This window comes from Tetrao urogallus (assembly GCF_951394365.1).
Source record: "Tetrao urogallus genome assembly, chromosome: 4".
Taxonomy (NCBI): domain Eukaryota; kingdom Metazoa; phylum Chordata; class Aves; order Galliformes; family Phasianidae; genus Tetrao; species Tetrao urogallus.
Window position 1 is genome coordinate 62042127 of NC_136817.1, and position 15822 is coordinate 62057948.

The window sequence follows — 15822 nt, forward strand, 5'->3', positions numbered from 1 at the left end:
TCACATTCAATATTCTCCAATTACTGCCCTTTGTCACTGTTAAATGCCACAAAATGAGCCAACTGCTAGGAATGATCCTATTAAAGCCTATGATTTCAGTTTTAATAACAGCTGGCAGCACATAGGATTACAATTTTATTTATAATCCCTGAATTAATTATCCTCGAGAGTATTTAGAATGATTTTTTTTTTTTTTCAAAATGGCAATTGATTTTATATCCTAGAAAAATGACAAACCTGCTGTTCCTCAAAAATACCTTAAAATTTACTCTCGTAGGTCTTCTTCAAAGAGGATTTCTGTGCTAAGTCAATTCAATTTAGCCACATGTAATTTCATTTCTAAAACTATATGTTCTACAACTGTGAAAATGTGTTCTAATGAAACTGCTTCTTTCCTCTCAAGGCCGCTTATATTAAGCTAGCATGTTAATTGTGCAAAAAAAAACCTGTCAGCTGCTCTGAAGTTGATTAACAACGTTTTTCAAATGCTTCTGTCCACAGAAATAACAAATCATATAATTATCTCCAAAACCAAAAGCTTTAGAACTGAGATATAGGCTCTGCTATTTCCTCATGCTGAGGAGGGGGCTTATCATAGCAGTACATACAGTTGATGCACAAACTGCATCTGTCTTACTCATACAAAATGATTATTTTTACTTAATTGGCAAATTCACAGAAGTTATTTGGCATTTTATTCTCATTAATAAGACTACGAACTATAGCCTTAAATGTGTATGTGGAACTACTCAAGTATTACTTGTGCAAAATTTCTTATGGCAATGGTAAAGAGCCTGGTATAAACAGGTTTATTTATACTTCCATGTTTAAAAACGGTGTTCCTTTTTTTCTTAAGAAAAAATACATGCTACATGTACATGTTACATATGTAAATCTAACCACATTTACCTTATCTTTGTGTCAACAGAAGAAACTAAGCAGGTACAGTTTATTGAATGACTTGACATCATAAATAAAAGCTTTATAGCACCTTACCTCTACCCTTTGTTGGCTCTTTTTCATCTAGAATAACCCGCTGGCCATCCAGATTAGATATAGGGACACCAAGATCAAGTGGTTCCTGCTCACCATTCTAAAGTCGGATCACAGTTTGTATACAAAAGAGAAAAAGCTGTTTTCAGAGCAAATTTACACAGTTCGACTTTTTTAAAGAAAATGAGAAGTTTCTGTTTCACTGTAACTTCTGTAAGTCCTCCTCCCACCTTCTAGAAATGTTTATTTCATTTCTGTTCAGTTACTTTGATTACAGTTTAACTCATTTATGGTATTTGGGGAAAGGAAGACACAGAGACAAAATAATCCAATGCATGAGCACATACAAATAATCCAGGACCATTCCTGTGTATGTTTAGACAACCATTTTGTAGAGGAAATATGAGATCATTTTCTATTCTAAATTAAACATATTTTCTTAATTTTATGATTTCATTAAATGAAATTATCTTTATACCAAAGTGTTCTACAGATATTTGGAAAACATGGAGTGGTTCAGCCACAAAATGTAATTTCATTTCCTGATATTTCATTGTAACAGAATGCTAGGAAATGCTAGGCCAGTTTTTAGTAGTAGACAAGTGAAGTTAGTCTGCTTTTGCAGAAATATTCTCCATGTGGATTTGAAACAGCTTCCATGATTGCCAGGATAACGGGAATTCATAGGATAATAGCTTTAACTAATCTCAATCAAATTCCACTGGCTAACAAAAGGAAGAGTTGGGCTCTGGAAGAAAAGCTATGTTCAAGCTCTGCTATTTCAGATGCTAGATTTATTTTGAAGGAGAATATGAAAAGATGAAGACTAAAGCTTTGAGGTAGCTGGTATTAAGCATAATGGTTATGACTATTCTTCATTTTCCATATCAGTACATAGTTCTAACTACAGATTTTAATGATGTCTAATTATTAGGACAGAAAAAAAAATCAGGAACTATCACATACTCTTCTCCAGACAGAAAATATTATAGCGTCAATTACATCAAAAGATACTTACTAGTCTTGCCACAAGCTCATTAAGATTTAAACCATATTTTGCAACCACAGGCCTTAGGACCTCTGTTACTGGTTTGGTGGGTTTAGCCTTCAAACCAACTGATCGATTGATTGGAACTAGATCCAGCCTGAAACACACAATTGCCACAGTAGGTATGAATTATTCTAGTAAAGTGTTAAAAATATATAAAATCCAATAGACAGCAAAGTTGCACTAGTTTACAACTACTAAAATTCCCACTGTTATAGCTGCCAAAGCTGAATGATAGCATGAAGTACCCTAATGGCATGGTGATCCTCAGACCAACTAAACACGTGCCATGGCCCTTCCCTCTGACATTGCTCCAGTCATTATGGTCCAGTAGTGCTCCAAAGTAACTCCATGCCCACGCTGCAGCATTGGATGGAAGAAAACCATCTCTTCCCACCGTCAGAGTAACTCACAACATACTATTCCAAGTACCTCACGTAGTCCATTACTTGAGATGGGCTTGGACAAATTTTGTTCTTGTTGCTGTTCATATCAGCTTCAGCTTGAGCAGTTAAGACACTGAGATCATAAAGTATTCAGATGTCTCTAACCTAGACACAGGCATCTAACTTCTGCTTCCATCTAAGAGAGCACAGCAGACAATCACCTTTTTCAGCATTTAAAACTCATTTGGTACTGCTCTAGTCAGTTTGAAGTGGTCCAGTACCCGTATTTCTCCCCACTGATCCTTACTCTGATTGCCCTTGCCTGAATTACCTCTTAGAAGTATCCTAATCTCACAATTGCTTGTAGAGAAAGCACTTAAATAGCTCAAAAATTAAAGAATATCAGGGCTTAAACACAGGCACGACGTGGAACAGGGATTTGTGTGCACTCAGAGACTCCAACTAAAAACCTCTCTCCTGCTTAATTTTCATTGCAATTCAAAGTAAAAACGGACTTACGCTTTTATTTAAACAGAAACTCGTAGAATTAAGACTAGATATTTTTACAAGATTCAGAACAATTCTTTTAGACATTAACTGCTGTTCCATTGCAAAGGTAACCAGCAATGTACCTTAGTGCACTTACAAGTTGGGGCAGAAAATGCCAGAAAAAGTATTTTTGACTCTTACCGAAATAAAGTGCGTTTTTCTAAGCGTAGGTCCCGAGACTCCAGGATGCTACTGTCTTGGTGCAATACAAGTGGCTACAGAGCACGGGTCAGGAAAAGAAGAAGAAAGAAGAAATTAATTTTTAAATACGGAATATAAAACAGCTATTTCAAAAAAAGTTTAAAAAAAGTTATCCAGAACACTCAGAAAATTACTAGCATAGGTTGCATGCATTCTAGTGGATATTAATTTAAAATAAGTTAAAAGATTAACGTATATTGTGAGACCATGATCAAACTTCAGCTTCACTGTCATCAGCAGGTGCTTGGGAATTTGGTGTTTTAAAACAAGCTAAGATCCTTCAACTTAAACTATTATAAAGGATGATATATTAGAAAATATGGGCAGTTAGCAGTCATTAGAAGATTTAAAAGAATAGGCACCTAATTATGTATGCATATCACTCTTCATCACTGTTATCACCTAGATTGGTCATAATAATAAACTTAAAATAATAAGCAGTTCAGATCCACAGCTTCTCCTGAATTGCAGACCCTTCCATTGGAATAAGAGACATCATCTCCATTCAAGGTGAACTGCTGCCTTGGAAATTTTCCTCAGTATTAAAATTTGTACCTTAATTCCAGCATGAATTCATCTCCATAATTTTTTTTTTTTTTTTTTTTTTTTTCCCCTTAATGGAGCTCAATCTGTATCACACATCTGTTTTAGTATGTGAATACTTCTACACTCCCTTCCCCCTGGACAAACTACATGGCCTAGACATCTAAATTAACCTATTACTACGAGGAAACTATTATAAACTCTTTTGCTTTCTCTAATGTGGATACCACAACCAAAGTTACTCCAACTGCAGTTTCACTAAATTCTCCTACTACTAACTAAAATTGTCAATGTAAAGCTATAGGGAGAATCAGGAAATATGTATTACTATTGAGAGAACAGAGCTTCTTATGAATAACTATGAAAAAAGCAAGCACAAAAATATGCTGTACCTTATCACCTCCAACTAAAAAAAGGTCCACTGCAGCTATGTTAATGCCATGCTTCTCACAGAGTCCAGACAGCACCTCTTTGATAGAGAATCCAGATTTAACAGCCATTTTGCTGGATGAACCATCTGGAAGGTTTACGCAGCAGTACTTGGGGGATTTCTCTTTATCTGGTACAAATGCAGGCAGTCTGGAGGCTTCAGACTTGACAAGAACAAGAAAGAGAATGTCAATGGAAGTCAATGCCCAATGGAAAAACTGGGAATATGTATAAGCTTTCAGATTCTCTATGAATCAAACCAACTCAAGTCCATACTTTTAAGTATGTTTTGAAATCCTCCGGAATATCGTAATATCAAATGAATGTAAATCATGAAAGAAAAAAACATCAGATGACAATGTCACAGCACAAACCTTAATTTGAGAACAGACAATGTTGTAGACTGCTGAGTGTGTAAAACAGATTACAGGATTCTGGTGGTACAGAGAACAACTCTCAATCAAAGAAGTGTAATAACTAAACCAAACCTTATTTAGATTCCTAATAGTTAAGTGTCTATACACAAGAATCACCCAATGAGGTAATAATTACCATTGGCACATTATGAATCAACACTTAAGTGACAAGAATACCTACAAGTACCAGGTTCCTCAAAAAAAAAAAAAAAAAAAATCTCCTTTTTCTCCACAATCATCTAAATGCTATATATACAAATGCAGCATATTTAAATATTTTTTAAAAATCACTTAATGGTCAATTTTTTTTTTTTTTTTTTTTAAATTAAAAAGGGGAAGGAAGCACAACGTTACAGGTGAAGGGAAAAGGACATAGCATAAACCATTATCCTACAGTAACAGGAGAACAATAATAGTATCACATAATATCAGAAGTATATCTGAAAATTTAACAAAAAGCCCACTTATATACTTAAAAACACAGGATCACAGAATGGCCAGGGTTGGAAAGGACCTCAAGGATCATGAATTTCCAACCCCCCTGCCACACACAGGGCCACCAACCTCCCCATTTAATGCTAGACCAGGCTGCCCAGGGCCCCATCCAATCTGGCCTTGAACTCCTCCAGGCACGGGGCATCCACAACCTCCCTGGGTAGGCTGTTCCAGCGCCTCACCACTCTCTCTGTAAAGAGCTTTAAAAAAACACTACAGAAATACCATTTTCAGCATTCTCTTAGGCTATTCATTATGCTCTTCCTGTTTTTTTTTTCTTGCCTCTTCCCATCCAAATCTCAATAACTTTGTAACTTAATCAGCTGGAGTAGGAAAGAAAAAAAGGGGGTGTTGTTCACAGCAGATGGGGCTTTCTGTTTTTTAAACTAGTACTTCTCTGCAATAGAAATAAACATAACTTTGCCATGCGTAGGCAAAATTACAGTTGCTATAATCCAGTCCATATAGCAGTTTAGAATCTATTTATCATGGTTATCAAAAACCTTTTCAAAATCCTTTTTTTTTTTTTTTCTTTTTAAAATTATTTGTCCATCTCAACCTAGGAGAAATAAAATTAAAATTATAAAATTATGTTCTCTCGTTAAATGTTGCATTTCATTCCTTTCACACTGTGAACGTAGAATTTGATGGTTAGAAAGCAGTGTCTTCATTGATTATTTCCTTACATACTAACACAAAAAAGGTTTAAAATCAAATTCCCTACCTCTTTTCTCACATTAAAGGTGCAGAGTGAAGTCATGATGACAAGAAGAAAAACACACAACACACAAAAATAAAAGAGGAACAACAGACACACTGGTATCAACACTGGTTAAACGGAGGAAAACTCTGCATCATTCAAGGATGCTTTCCCTAAGTATTACTTCAAGCAAATTACTTCACACATCTTAGAAAATTAACAATTCCCTGTTTTCCCTGTTTCCCACTTTATTTTTAAGAGCCAGCCATTACCAAGTCAAGACTAGCTGTTGAAGACATGGAGCCTTGGGATTCCCGCCTGTATGATAATCCATTGGACTGAATAGAATCTGTTCATGGGAAGAATAAACAATCAGTAAAAATGTTTATTTTTATTGCAATACTGAAAAATTGTTGTAGAACATTAGCTTCTGGTGTCAGAGAAATCGCTTTTTCACTACATGAAAAAAAAAGTATTCATACTATAAATGAAACAATATTTGGTCGAGTTATGTAACCCCTGAACAGCCTGATTTGTTTTTGTATTCATTTTTTTTTTCACTCCTGAGATTTTTTTTAAAAGCCTATTATTTTTAAAACTTAAAAAATAGTTTACCTTCTCACATATTTTGAGGGGCTATAAATGCATTTTTAGACTGTAGGCTTAGTGTCAGAAAAACTAAGATCTTGGGACAGTCTCTTTAAGAAGTCTATAATCTTAGGAAATACCTCTCATAACTTTTTGTATGTGAGTATAGTAAGAACACAACTACTCAAAATTATCTCATGGGACCAGAGCTTTACTAGAAAATAGACAAGAAGAATCTACAGACATCACGTTCTCTAAATCTGGTACTTCAATGAAATTTTGAGTTAATCCAGCACATTCAGCTCTCCCTCTGGAGGCCATGCACTGGTGCATTCAGAGTAGAAGTCTTCCCTAAACTCTTGGAAACAGTTTAATAACAAAACAACAGATTACGATGGTTTTCACAGCTCTGACTCTTCTTCCTTCGTTTTCGTCAGGAAAGAACTGAACATGGAAAGTCATTTCCTAATAGGAAGCATGAGTAGGGTGTTCAAAAGCATATGTGCTTCTGTGGTAATGAAAGAATGAATGCTAGGTCAATGTTGAAGGAATTTTTAAATATCTAGCTATAGCACTACTTGTATGTACAGCTCCTGAACTTCTCTGCAAAGAGCTGAAATTATCTTACTAAAAAAAATAGTAGCTCTCTGCTCGAAAAAGCAATCAGCAGCACAAAGAAGAGCAGAGTGTACTGTAAGGCAGACAACTGTCTCTTAGAAGTAAATAAGATAAGGTTAAATATTTTCATACTTTTATTTATTTTTATACCTGCTTTTTTATGAATTTCACAGTAATAGTAGCCACCCTTTGGCCTTCTGATTAAACAGCATCTTTTCCCTCTGTCACACCTACAGACATGCTAAGTGAACTCAGTATGAGAATTACATTTACTGCTGAAACAACTATGCAACAATGTAAAACGTGAACACTCACCATTTTGATAATCACCATTTTCCTTTCTCTTCTGTGATTTTCCCAAACTCTTACTTCTTGACCACGAGAAAAATGTCCCCCTTTTTTTCTTCTCAGTATCCTCCTCTCCTGACTCTTCATTTAAGGATCTTCCTGACTTTGATTTACCACTTAGCTATCACCAAAAGACAATTAAATTATTGGCTGGAACACAACTATAAGCATGTAATCTAAAACAACCCTTCCTACATTTCTTCCTGATGGTCAGGTTAACCATCACCATAACGGTTAATTCACCATAAAAAACAATCAAAAACAAAATAAACAATCACCATAATGGTTAATCATAACCATCTACTGACTTAATAATTATGAAACAAAAAGAAGGAAACACACGATGGGTACGAGCTACTATGCAAGGACTATTATTGACAGTAAGCCATTTAGAGCTCCTGTAAATATGAAAGAATTCTCCACAGCTTACCATTAACTGTGGAAAAGCCTTCAGCCCTATTTTTATAAGGAATTTCCCTTTAAATATTTCAGAGATTTTTCCTGGACTAAGCTGAAACATGAACTGCACTTAAAAATAATGGCAATTTGCTGTTTTATATTTACATGTACAATCAAACTATTTATTAGTGCTGAAGAATACAGGAATAATTGCTATTAAGCTAAAACTGTTTTTAACAAGCTACTACTCTTGTTAGATTATTAGATTACTCCTTAAAGCACTACTTTTAAAGGTTCCTCATAGAAATACATAAAAGCAGATGGGCTAACATGTAGAGATTGAAAAATGCTAAGTTATAATTTACCCATACAGTTATGTAATGCTATGGTGGCATCATCTTGATGAAGAAGATAAACTCTAATGTTAGGAGATCAGTAAGAGAACGGGTCCACTTTTTAAGCAAATGCATCTGCTTTACACAGAATCATCTTTTGGTATAAGAAATTCAAAGCCCATCTTCCACAAAAATGAGCTAAGCTAGGTTAAGATTTCTCAATTTCTGATTGTGCTCTCAGCAAAAGCTAAAATATCTTAATTCCAATAATCTATCAAAATAAGTCTCTCAACTGACATATGACAATAATCCTAAATTTTTATTTGTAAATAGATTTATATAATAATATAGATTTCAAATTCTAATCAAGAATTCAACAGCTAAAAATCTGAATCAATGTTAAGGATTAAAACAAAGTGTTTTCCTGAATAGGTAAACATTCTGTAAATTTAATATTTGCCAGCATCATTAGGCAAACATTCTACTTGGTTTTTATGTATTGTCTTTCAACTTTTTAAACAACTTGAAAAACAGTATTTAAGAGCATTTAGATTTCAGATAACAACAAAATCAAAAGTAACCTTTTTTGGTGTTGAGATATTGGACTTCTCTGAACTAATACTGTGTTTAGAAGTGGGGCTGCTGGGAACACGCTGCGGATCAGGAAGAGTCCGACCTTCAACTTCGGCTAGGATGCATTCTTGGTAAAGGGGGGATTTGAGAAAGCGAGTATAGCTATCAAACTTCATCAAGTTAAAAATCTGAAAGTGAAATACAACAGATAACAGTTAGGCAAGCTTAAATGATACATGAAGAAAAGATGCTATTTCAGCCAACTTCCACAAAGCTCAGCACACGAACATAGCAGAAGGCACAATTTTGCTTATGCCTGGTTAAGTACATTGTCCCAAATTAAAAAGAAGTACAATTTGACACATTAAGTACAGGTTCAGACAGATACCTATTTCCTGACAACACCAACCTCATATCTTATCTGACACTGTATTTATGTCTGCACATTCTATGCAAAGAACACAACAAGTAGCTACTTGAAATATTTTCAAGAGATATTACATCAGTTCTATAAATTACTTAGTATTTGTTAAATTATACAAGTGCATTTTAAGGCAGCTGTGAATGAGAAAAGTATTTATGGTCTAAGACTCAGAAAAATGATATATTGCAGTATAAAATAGAAACCAATTACAAAATTTACACGTTCACTATTGACACAGGAAGGAGCAAAGAGCTCTTTATAGGATCCTTAACATAATGTTTATAGGCCAATCATAAGAAACAAAGTATCAGTGACTTTGGAGGATCCAAAAGTCAAGGGAACATAAATAAGACTTGGTAAAAGAACAGGTTACCTAAGATGGCTGTTCTGAGTACAATTAACACACACCTGTATACCAGGAGGAAACATCTGAGGCTAATTTAGCCAAAGCTAAATTTATGCAAGGAAAGGAAAAGCTTTTTTTAATCAACCGCTAAGCTATTTGGATTTTTTTACTCTATTTTTGCAAACCTACAGTTTTAAGTCAATTCATATTCTACCTCTGCATCTTCTCTCATGATTAAACTAACCTCACATGATCTGAAAATCCAGTATGAATAGCTCTTCTTTTGACATGACTGATTTCCTACGAGAGAATAATGGTATGCTGGCTATGGCATTCCCAATAGTCTACAGAGAAGTCCACCATTAAGCCACAATGGGCCTCACTGTAGGCAAAAAGCATTTTTCAGACGGAGAGACAACCTTCTCAACAAGCCTCAGCTCAAAGCTTTACTGCGAAACAGCAAGATAGAGCAGAAAGAATTTGATGCTGCAATGTCACAGAAACCTAACACAATCTGTATGCTGGCTTCCAACTTCTGTTCTCACCTTCCCTCATACATTTCCATTCTGTCTTAGGTGTTACCTGTTGCTTCTATTGGACCCTCTAACCAATTGCTTTCATATGGAAAAAATACCACTGTAGGGTTAGTTTTAACAGTTTAATGTGCTTAATGTGTGAAACAGCTGAACACAAAGCCTAATGAGCCCTCAATGCAGTGTCAGTGACCCTTCCCAATTGACAAACTGCTCACAGAGGGAAACCTCTCTATGAAAAACACAATCCACAGTTGCACGGGTAAAATGCAAAAAGGCAGCATATCATCTTCAAGGCAAGGCTCAACAAATGGCATGGTACACACAACACACACAGCTGCAGAAACAGTGAGTTCTGTTGAACTCAAAGAATATTACTGCTGCATATTACACAAAATTAAAGATAAGTAATTATAGGAATTAAAACGCTTCAATCTCATGGACTCACAGATACACTGTTGATACAAGGTTATCGGGGAAAAATGGAAACAGCCTGCATACTCCATATAAGCAGATAAACATAGGATATTATTTTGCAATGCAGCTAAAATCTTGAACTTTAATAGTCTGAGTAATGACTGTATTAATTCATTTAGACCTGATCATCTGCCCTGTGCTATGTTGCTATATCACATTACAGCACCAATATCCCACACTTACCGTTACCATCATTTACACATGTTAGTGATTTTTGCTTATTTGGAAACAGGTAGTAGATATTTCTTCTTCTTGCAAAACTATGAAGAGAATTTTCAGAACTCCACTACATTTCTACCAGTAACACTCTATTCCACAGCATCATGTAATGCTTGTCAGATCACACAAATCAACACCTTTACACTTTATGCTCAGGACTGGAATTCCAGAAGTCTTGTGATAACACAAATGCAGAGCATTCTCAATATTAATGTGGCATCACTATTGCGAGCTGAACATTGAAAGTCAGTGGGTGTGTTGCCCAAACTAGTCATACATCCAAATCTCCATTCTCAAAGTCATAGCAGCCACCAGGACCACAAAACTGACTTAGTGAAACCAAGATACAAAGTCAAGCTTGGCAGTCCATTACCCAGCACCTAGCTCAGCTGGGTAGCACATCTGTAACTTGTTTGGCACACCTAGCAGCAAGGCTGCTCAAGTAAATTGAAGTAATTCTCACCCTGTTTACATTATCTGCCAGTGAGATGAACAGGTATGAGGGATGTGAAAACTACAGATGCACTGTCAATTTAGAGAAGCAGGACAAGTCCATGCAGGCCGCATGGCTGGGATCAGACCCACAGCTAGTAGCTTCATACTAGCATTTCCATCCACCTCCAACTTGAGGACACGGCATTTTCATTGGACAAGGAAAACCTGCATCAGCCCAGCCACCACACTCACAAGAACACCTTCTGTTCCACCCATAAAATGGGAAATGAAGAAGAGGTCCACAAAGCCAAGATGAGGAGTGCACGATAAAGTGTCTGAGATCACGGCTGGCAATTCCCACAGAAGTCTCAGACCTTGGTAGGTGAATAGGGAGTGGCTGTACATTTCCTTATATGATAGAAGCTGCCAATGAAGCAGTTACGACTTACCCTTCTATCTCCACTTTGCAGATGGAGGAACTTAATACACCCATCTGCTCTTAAATCCAAAAGCATGAAATCCAACGTTGCACTCAGAACAAGATTGTGATTTGCTCAATTTATCCAGTTAAAGCAACCTCCTTGATTCCTACATACCATGATCTCATGATTATTTCTAATGCTAAATTGTTAGGGTGGGGAGTTTGAATTACTTGGAGAAAAGAAAAGGAGAAACTCAAGTTCTGCAGAAAATGTAAAATATATCCTGTTGTTACATAACTGTTCTGAACATCAAGAATTATTTAAAATGCATCCACTTCAGAGGTCTTCAGTTTGAACATCAACATTTTAACAAGCTCTTTGACAGTTCTATTAAAGCAAAAGGGAATGACTCCTTCAGTAAAACAGAGCATATTTTACAAACCACTTTAACCAAAATTACATTCTGTTTCTGTACACAACTGTCCGCTACAGAAAAAGAATTAGCAACCAGATGCAAACACAATATGCAGTGGTATTTCATCACATGGTACTACTTCCTTGTGCTAAATCTTCATTTCAATTATATTTTTCAGATCTAAATAATGGCAATTTCCTATATAATTGCATATGCACAGAAAAAGTCAAGAAGCGTTCCTTTATGCAGCCTTTTACTATACTGCTAACAGAATGTCTATCATCTTGATCTCTTTTTTATAGGTATTAAGATATTCAGCATGAAAAAATAGTTTTAGACATTTCCCAGCACTTCACATGAAAAGATAACAGACATAAGTGTACAAAAGTTCTGCTTTCTGTGGTTACCTGAAGTTGCTGTTCCTTGAACATATCTGGATGTGGAGAATTGAGAATATCATCTGCCAGCTGTGCCTGGCTATCAATATTAACAGGGGTTGTAGCTTTGCTACACAAAAATTTACTGAAGATCTCCCGAGCTCTGTAAGAAAGCTGCAGAAAACAAATATTTTCCATATGAATTTTTATATAATTTTGCAAATGCTTCTTTATACAGCTGGTTTTTACACTGATATATTCTGTTCTAAAGAGAGCCATTCCACTTTCATAAAGTATATAAACATTTTTCATTTAGCAGCTTTTGTTAGCTTTATTCAGATAATTTTTTCCTTTAAAATTACAAATGCTCATCAAGTATTTCTTAAGCAGTAAAAGCTGCCAACAAAATAAAATTTAGACTCTGAAAATAACAAGAGCGCTATATTAAGAAGAATCTGCTATTTTAAGAAGAATATTAACTGCTATTTTAAGAACACGCTATCTGTTCTAAATGTTTCTAGAATTTCTAGAAGTCAGAAAAATGTATATATACATTTAATACTCACTGCTAAAAAACATTAATGCTCTATTTTTATCCTGTTTACTGTGAAACACATTCTGGAAATAATGAAAAAAACCACATTAACCTCAGCTTAGAAAAAAAATGTAAGACAGAAGAAAGTCTGAAAGGGGAAAAAAAATTGACGTCCAAGCAAACGCAAAGAGGTACTGGGAATCCATTTCCACAGTGTAAACACATTTTAGACACCTTATCTTGGCAAGTATAGACAGTCCAGCTGAAGGAGTACAACAGAGGCTAATTTTCACTTGTCGTCACGTTAACTTTTTGTGCACTACTTTGCACTGGGTTAGCCAGTTTTCAATATCCAAAATACTTCAGCCCATTCTTACAGCTACCTCTGAACTCTACTGAAGCCTAAATACACCCAACATCTCAAACTTGGGACAGTACTCTTAGGAGATTGAGGCTCCAACACCATTTTAGTGAAATCACAGTGCAAAGATCAAGCATAATTCTAATAATTTTAACGATATTGAAGAAGTATCAGTTTCTAGCAACTAGCACCATGTACTGAAACACAGCACTGATTTACCTCTTTTTTATCATGTGCGGGTACATGATTAAAATATTCACAAGCCTGCCAAAATAAAATATTTTCTTCACTAAATTCCTTCCGAAGAAATTCCTAGGGGGAAAAATAAACAAATAATTAAGTGCATCATAAAAAAAGAAGTTAACCTGCAGTTTTGGACAATGCTAACAATTCAGTATAACAGTCCAGTTATCTTTCAAAGCAAAAAATCAATGCACATCCAACATGTGCCTAGCACTTTTCCTCCCTCATTCCTTTCTAAAGGTACACAGTTGAGAATAACACATCAAGTTACAATCAAGTTGTTTCCACATACAAAGATGAAGCCTGAAATTAAGTACCATCTACACTAGTGAATAAACTTTTGAGAACCATTTTAATATTTTAAAACAACTGCTTTAAAATACACTGTAAATTCCATGCCTTTAACTGCGGTTCTGACAGTATAATAGGACAGATAATTATCAAACTGTGTACATAATCAATTCTGTATTCATTATAACAACTTTGTGTATCACATGGTTGCTATATAAATCTTTCATCATTTATGTGGCCAGATGGGTTCTCCTTAGAAAAGACAGTGTTAGAAAGAAAGAAAAAAAAGTCTCCCACTACAACAAACCCTAATCAGTACATTTATGTTATAGCATCCAAAGGTCCAAATAAGGACTGGGATCCCTTTCAATTCAAAAAATGTACTAACACGGGCTGTTCCTGTTTCAAACCTGTATAGCTCAATTCTGTGTCAGCATATGTTTCTTGAGAGTATTTTACTTGGTAGGAAAAAAAAGGGTAAAAAAGCTTAAAAAATTAACTTGGTTGTCTGAAAATCACCCAGTTTGTTTATGCATTAAAGATTTAAGCATTAGGGCTCAAATGAAATTTTTAAGTTAGTCTTTTTAAGATTCAGGGCGTCCAACTGTGGGAAAACAACTGAGGCAGACCATAATACAAGGAATCTAAATCCACTAGCAGCTTATCAGTTTAAACCAGAAGGTCCTGTAATAGCTGATCTGAGACAAAGAAAAAAAAATTCCAGAGAGAGTAGTCAGGAGACTTTGCTGCATTTTACATGTAATTACAGATTGGACGAGAAACAAATGAGTGAGCAGGAACTACAACCCAGCTGCCTACTTCCCCATTCACTGCCTTCACTACAGATCTTGCAGTGAATCTCCTGCTTGCTTTCTTTTTGGCTACATAACATTGGCACAGCTGGCTACAAAACAATTAGGAAGACTGAATGGTGCCACACTTGGAACAGTATGTAGCTGTCAAATGGCTGGGAAGCTGGAGACTTTGGTTTGAACCACTTGAGGAGGGAACCGCAATCAATTCTTTCACTTCCTCGAGGACTGCTCTCATCAACAGACTATTATGCAAAATGTGAGTATTTGCAAAACATGCAAAATCTCTCCTTAGCAGGTAATTCCTGCTCTGTGACAAAACTGTCCCCGGGAAAGGCATCTAAATGGACCAAGATTCTTACTATGCAATCATAAATTAAATGACTTTGAGGTTCTTGAGCACAGATATTTTTATCTTTTGGCTAGATATAGGTGATTCCCTCTTGTCCCGTGGTTTTTCTGAACTTGTGAACTTCCTCTTGAAGGAACGTTAATTTCCTTCAGCCACCATGACTCGCCTTCACGTCAGACTTCATGACATCCAGGTTCACAATATCCAGGTTGCACAATATCACTTCACAGTATGCAGGGTGCAGGTAAATAAACCTAAGCCATGGCCCTGGATCTCTCCTGAGGCTCAACAAAATCATGGTGTGCACAGTAAATGTCAGAATTCCCTAATTGTTCTTTAAATTGAGTATTTCTTTGACACATACACTTTTGTAAAGTTAAAAAAAAATAACTTATTTTTTGTATTTTTTTTATGTTTGAGATTGCCTTTTGATGAAATGAAATGCAATTTTAACCTTTTAATCTGAAAATCTAAAATGCCAGCTACATTCAAACTTTTATCTAAAGTTTTCAACATTCACAACACTGAAAAAAAATTCAACAATTTCTTATGTTTACATAAGTAAATCTACTGATAAAGCAATGAGAAACAATGACTGAGTTTTCACTACAACTACACCACTGTTCAGGCAGAACTGAATTTTTCTTTCCAAATAAAGAGAATCTCAGTATCTAAGGAGAAATGGTAACACTTTGGCTACTTTGCTGAGAAAAATGGAAAGATAGGGATTTTAATATCTAGAATGTATCATTTTGTTTTTATTTTCTGTGTTTCCTCAAATGGGTGTTTGCTGTTAATTTGTTTTCCAGGTTCCTTCACCATTTAAGATTCCTTCACCATTTCTGTGTTCAGTAAAGGAGCTATTGCAGATTCCAATAATATAAATCTCTTATATCATAAGTTTCTTTACATTCTTTTTGTTAAAACTGGTTTGGACAGCACAAGAATTCCTTCTATAA

The 15822-nt window shown here is 35.4% G+C and overlaps 1 protein-coding gene across 3 annotated transcripts in view; it reads right to left on the reverse strand.

Moving 5' to 3' along the window:
• The window catches only part of RGS12 (regulator of G protein signaling 12), a gene marked incomplete at both ends in the record, with an annotated part of 75720 nt that overhangs the window by 15228 nt on the left and 44670 nt on the right, over nucleotides 1–15822 (reverse strand). For all 3 annotated transcript variants that reach the window (XM_079534071.1, XM_079534070.1, XM_079534069.1), the window contains 9 exons: nucleotides 997–1093; nucleotides 2012–2138; nucleotides 3118–3191; nucleotides 4113–4313; nucleotides 6033–6109; nucleotides 7282–7435; nucleotides 8630–8809; nucleotides 12300–12443; nucleotides 13385–13477. In XM_079534071.1, the coding sequence (XP_079390197.1) occupies nucleotides 997–1093; nucleotides 2012–2138; nucleotides 3118–3191; nucleotides 4113–4313; nucleotides 6033–6109; nucleotides 7282–7435; nucleotides 8630–8809; nucleotides 12300–12443; nucleotides 13385–13477 (1147 nt within the window). The remainder of the gene's footprint in view (nucleotides 1–996; nucleotides 1094–2011; nucleotides 2139–3117; nucleotides 3192–4112; nucleotides 4314–6032; nucleotides 6110–7281; nucleotides 7436–8629; nucleotides 8810–12299; nucleotides 12444–13384; nucleotides 13478–15822) is intronic.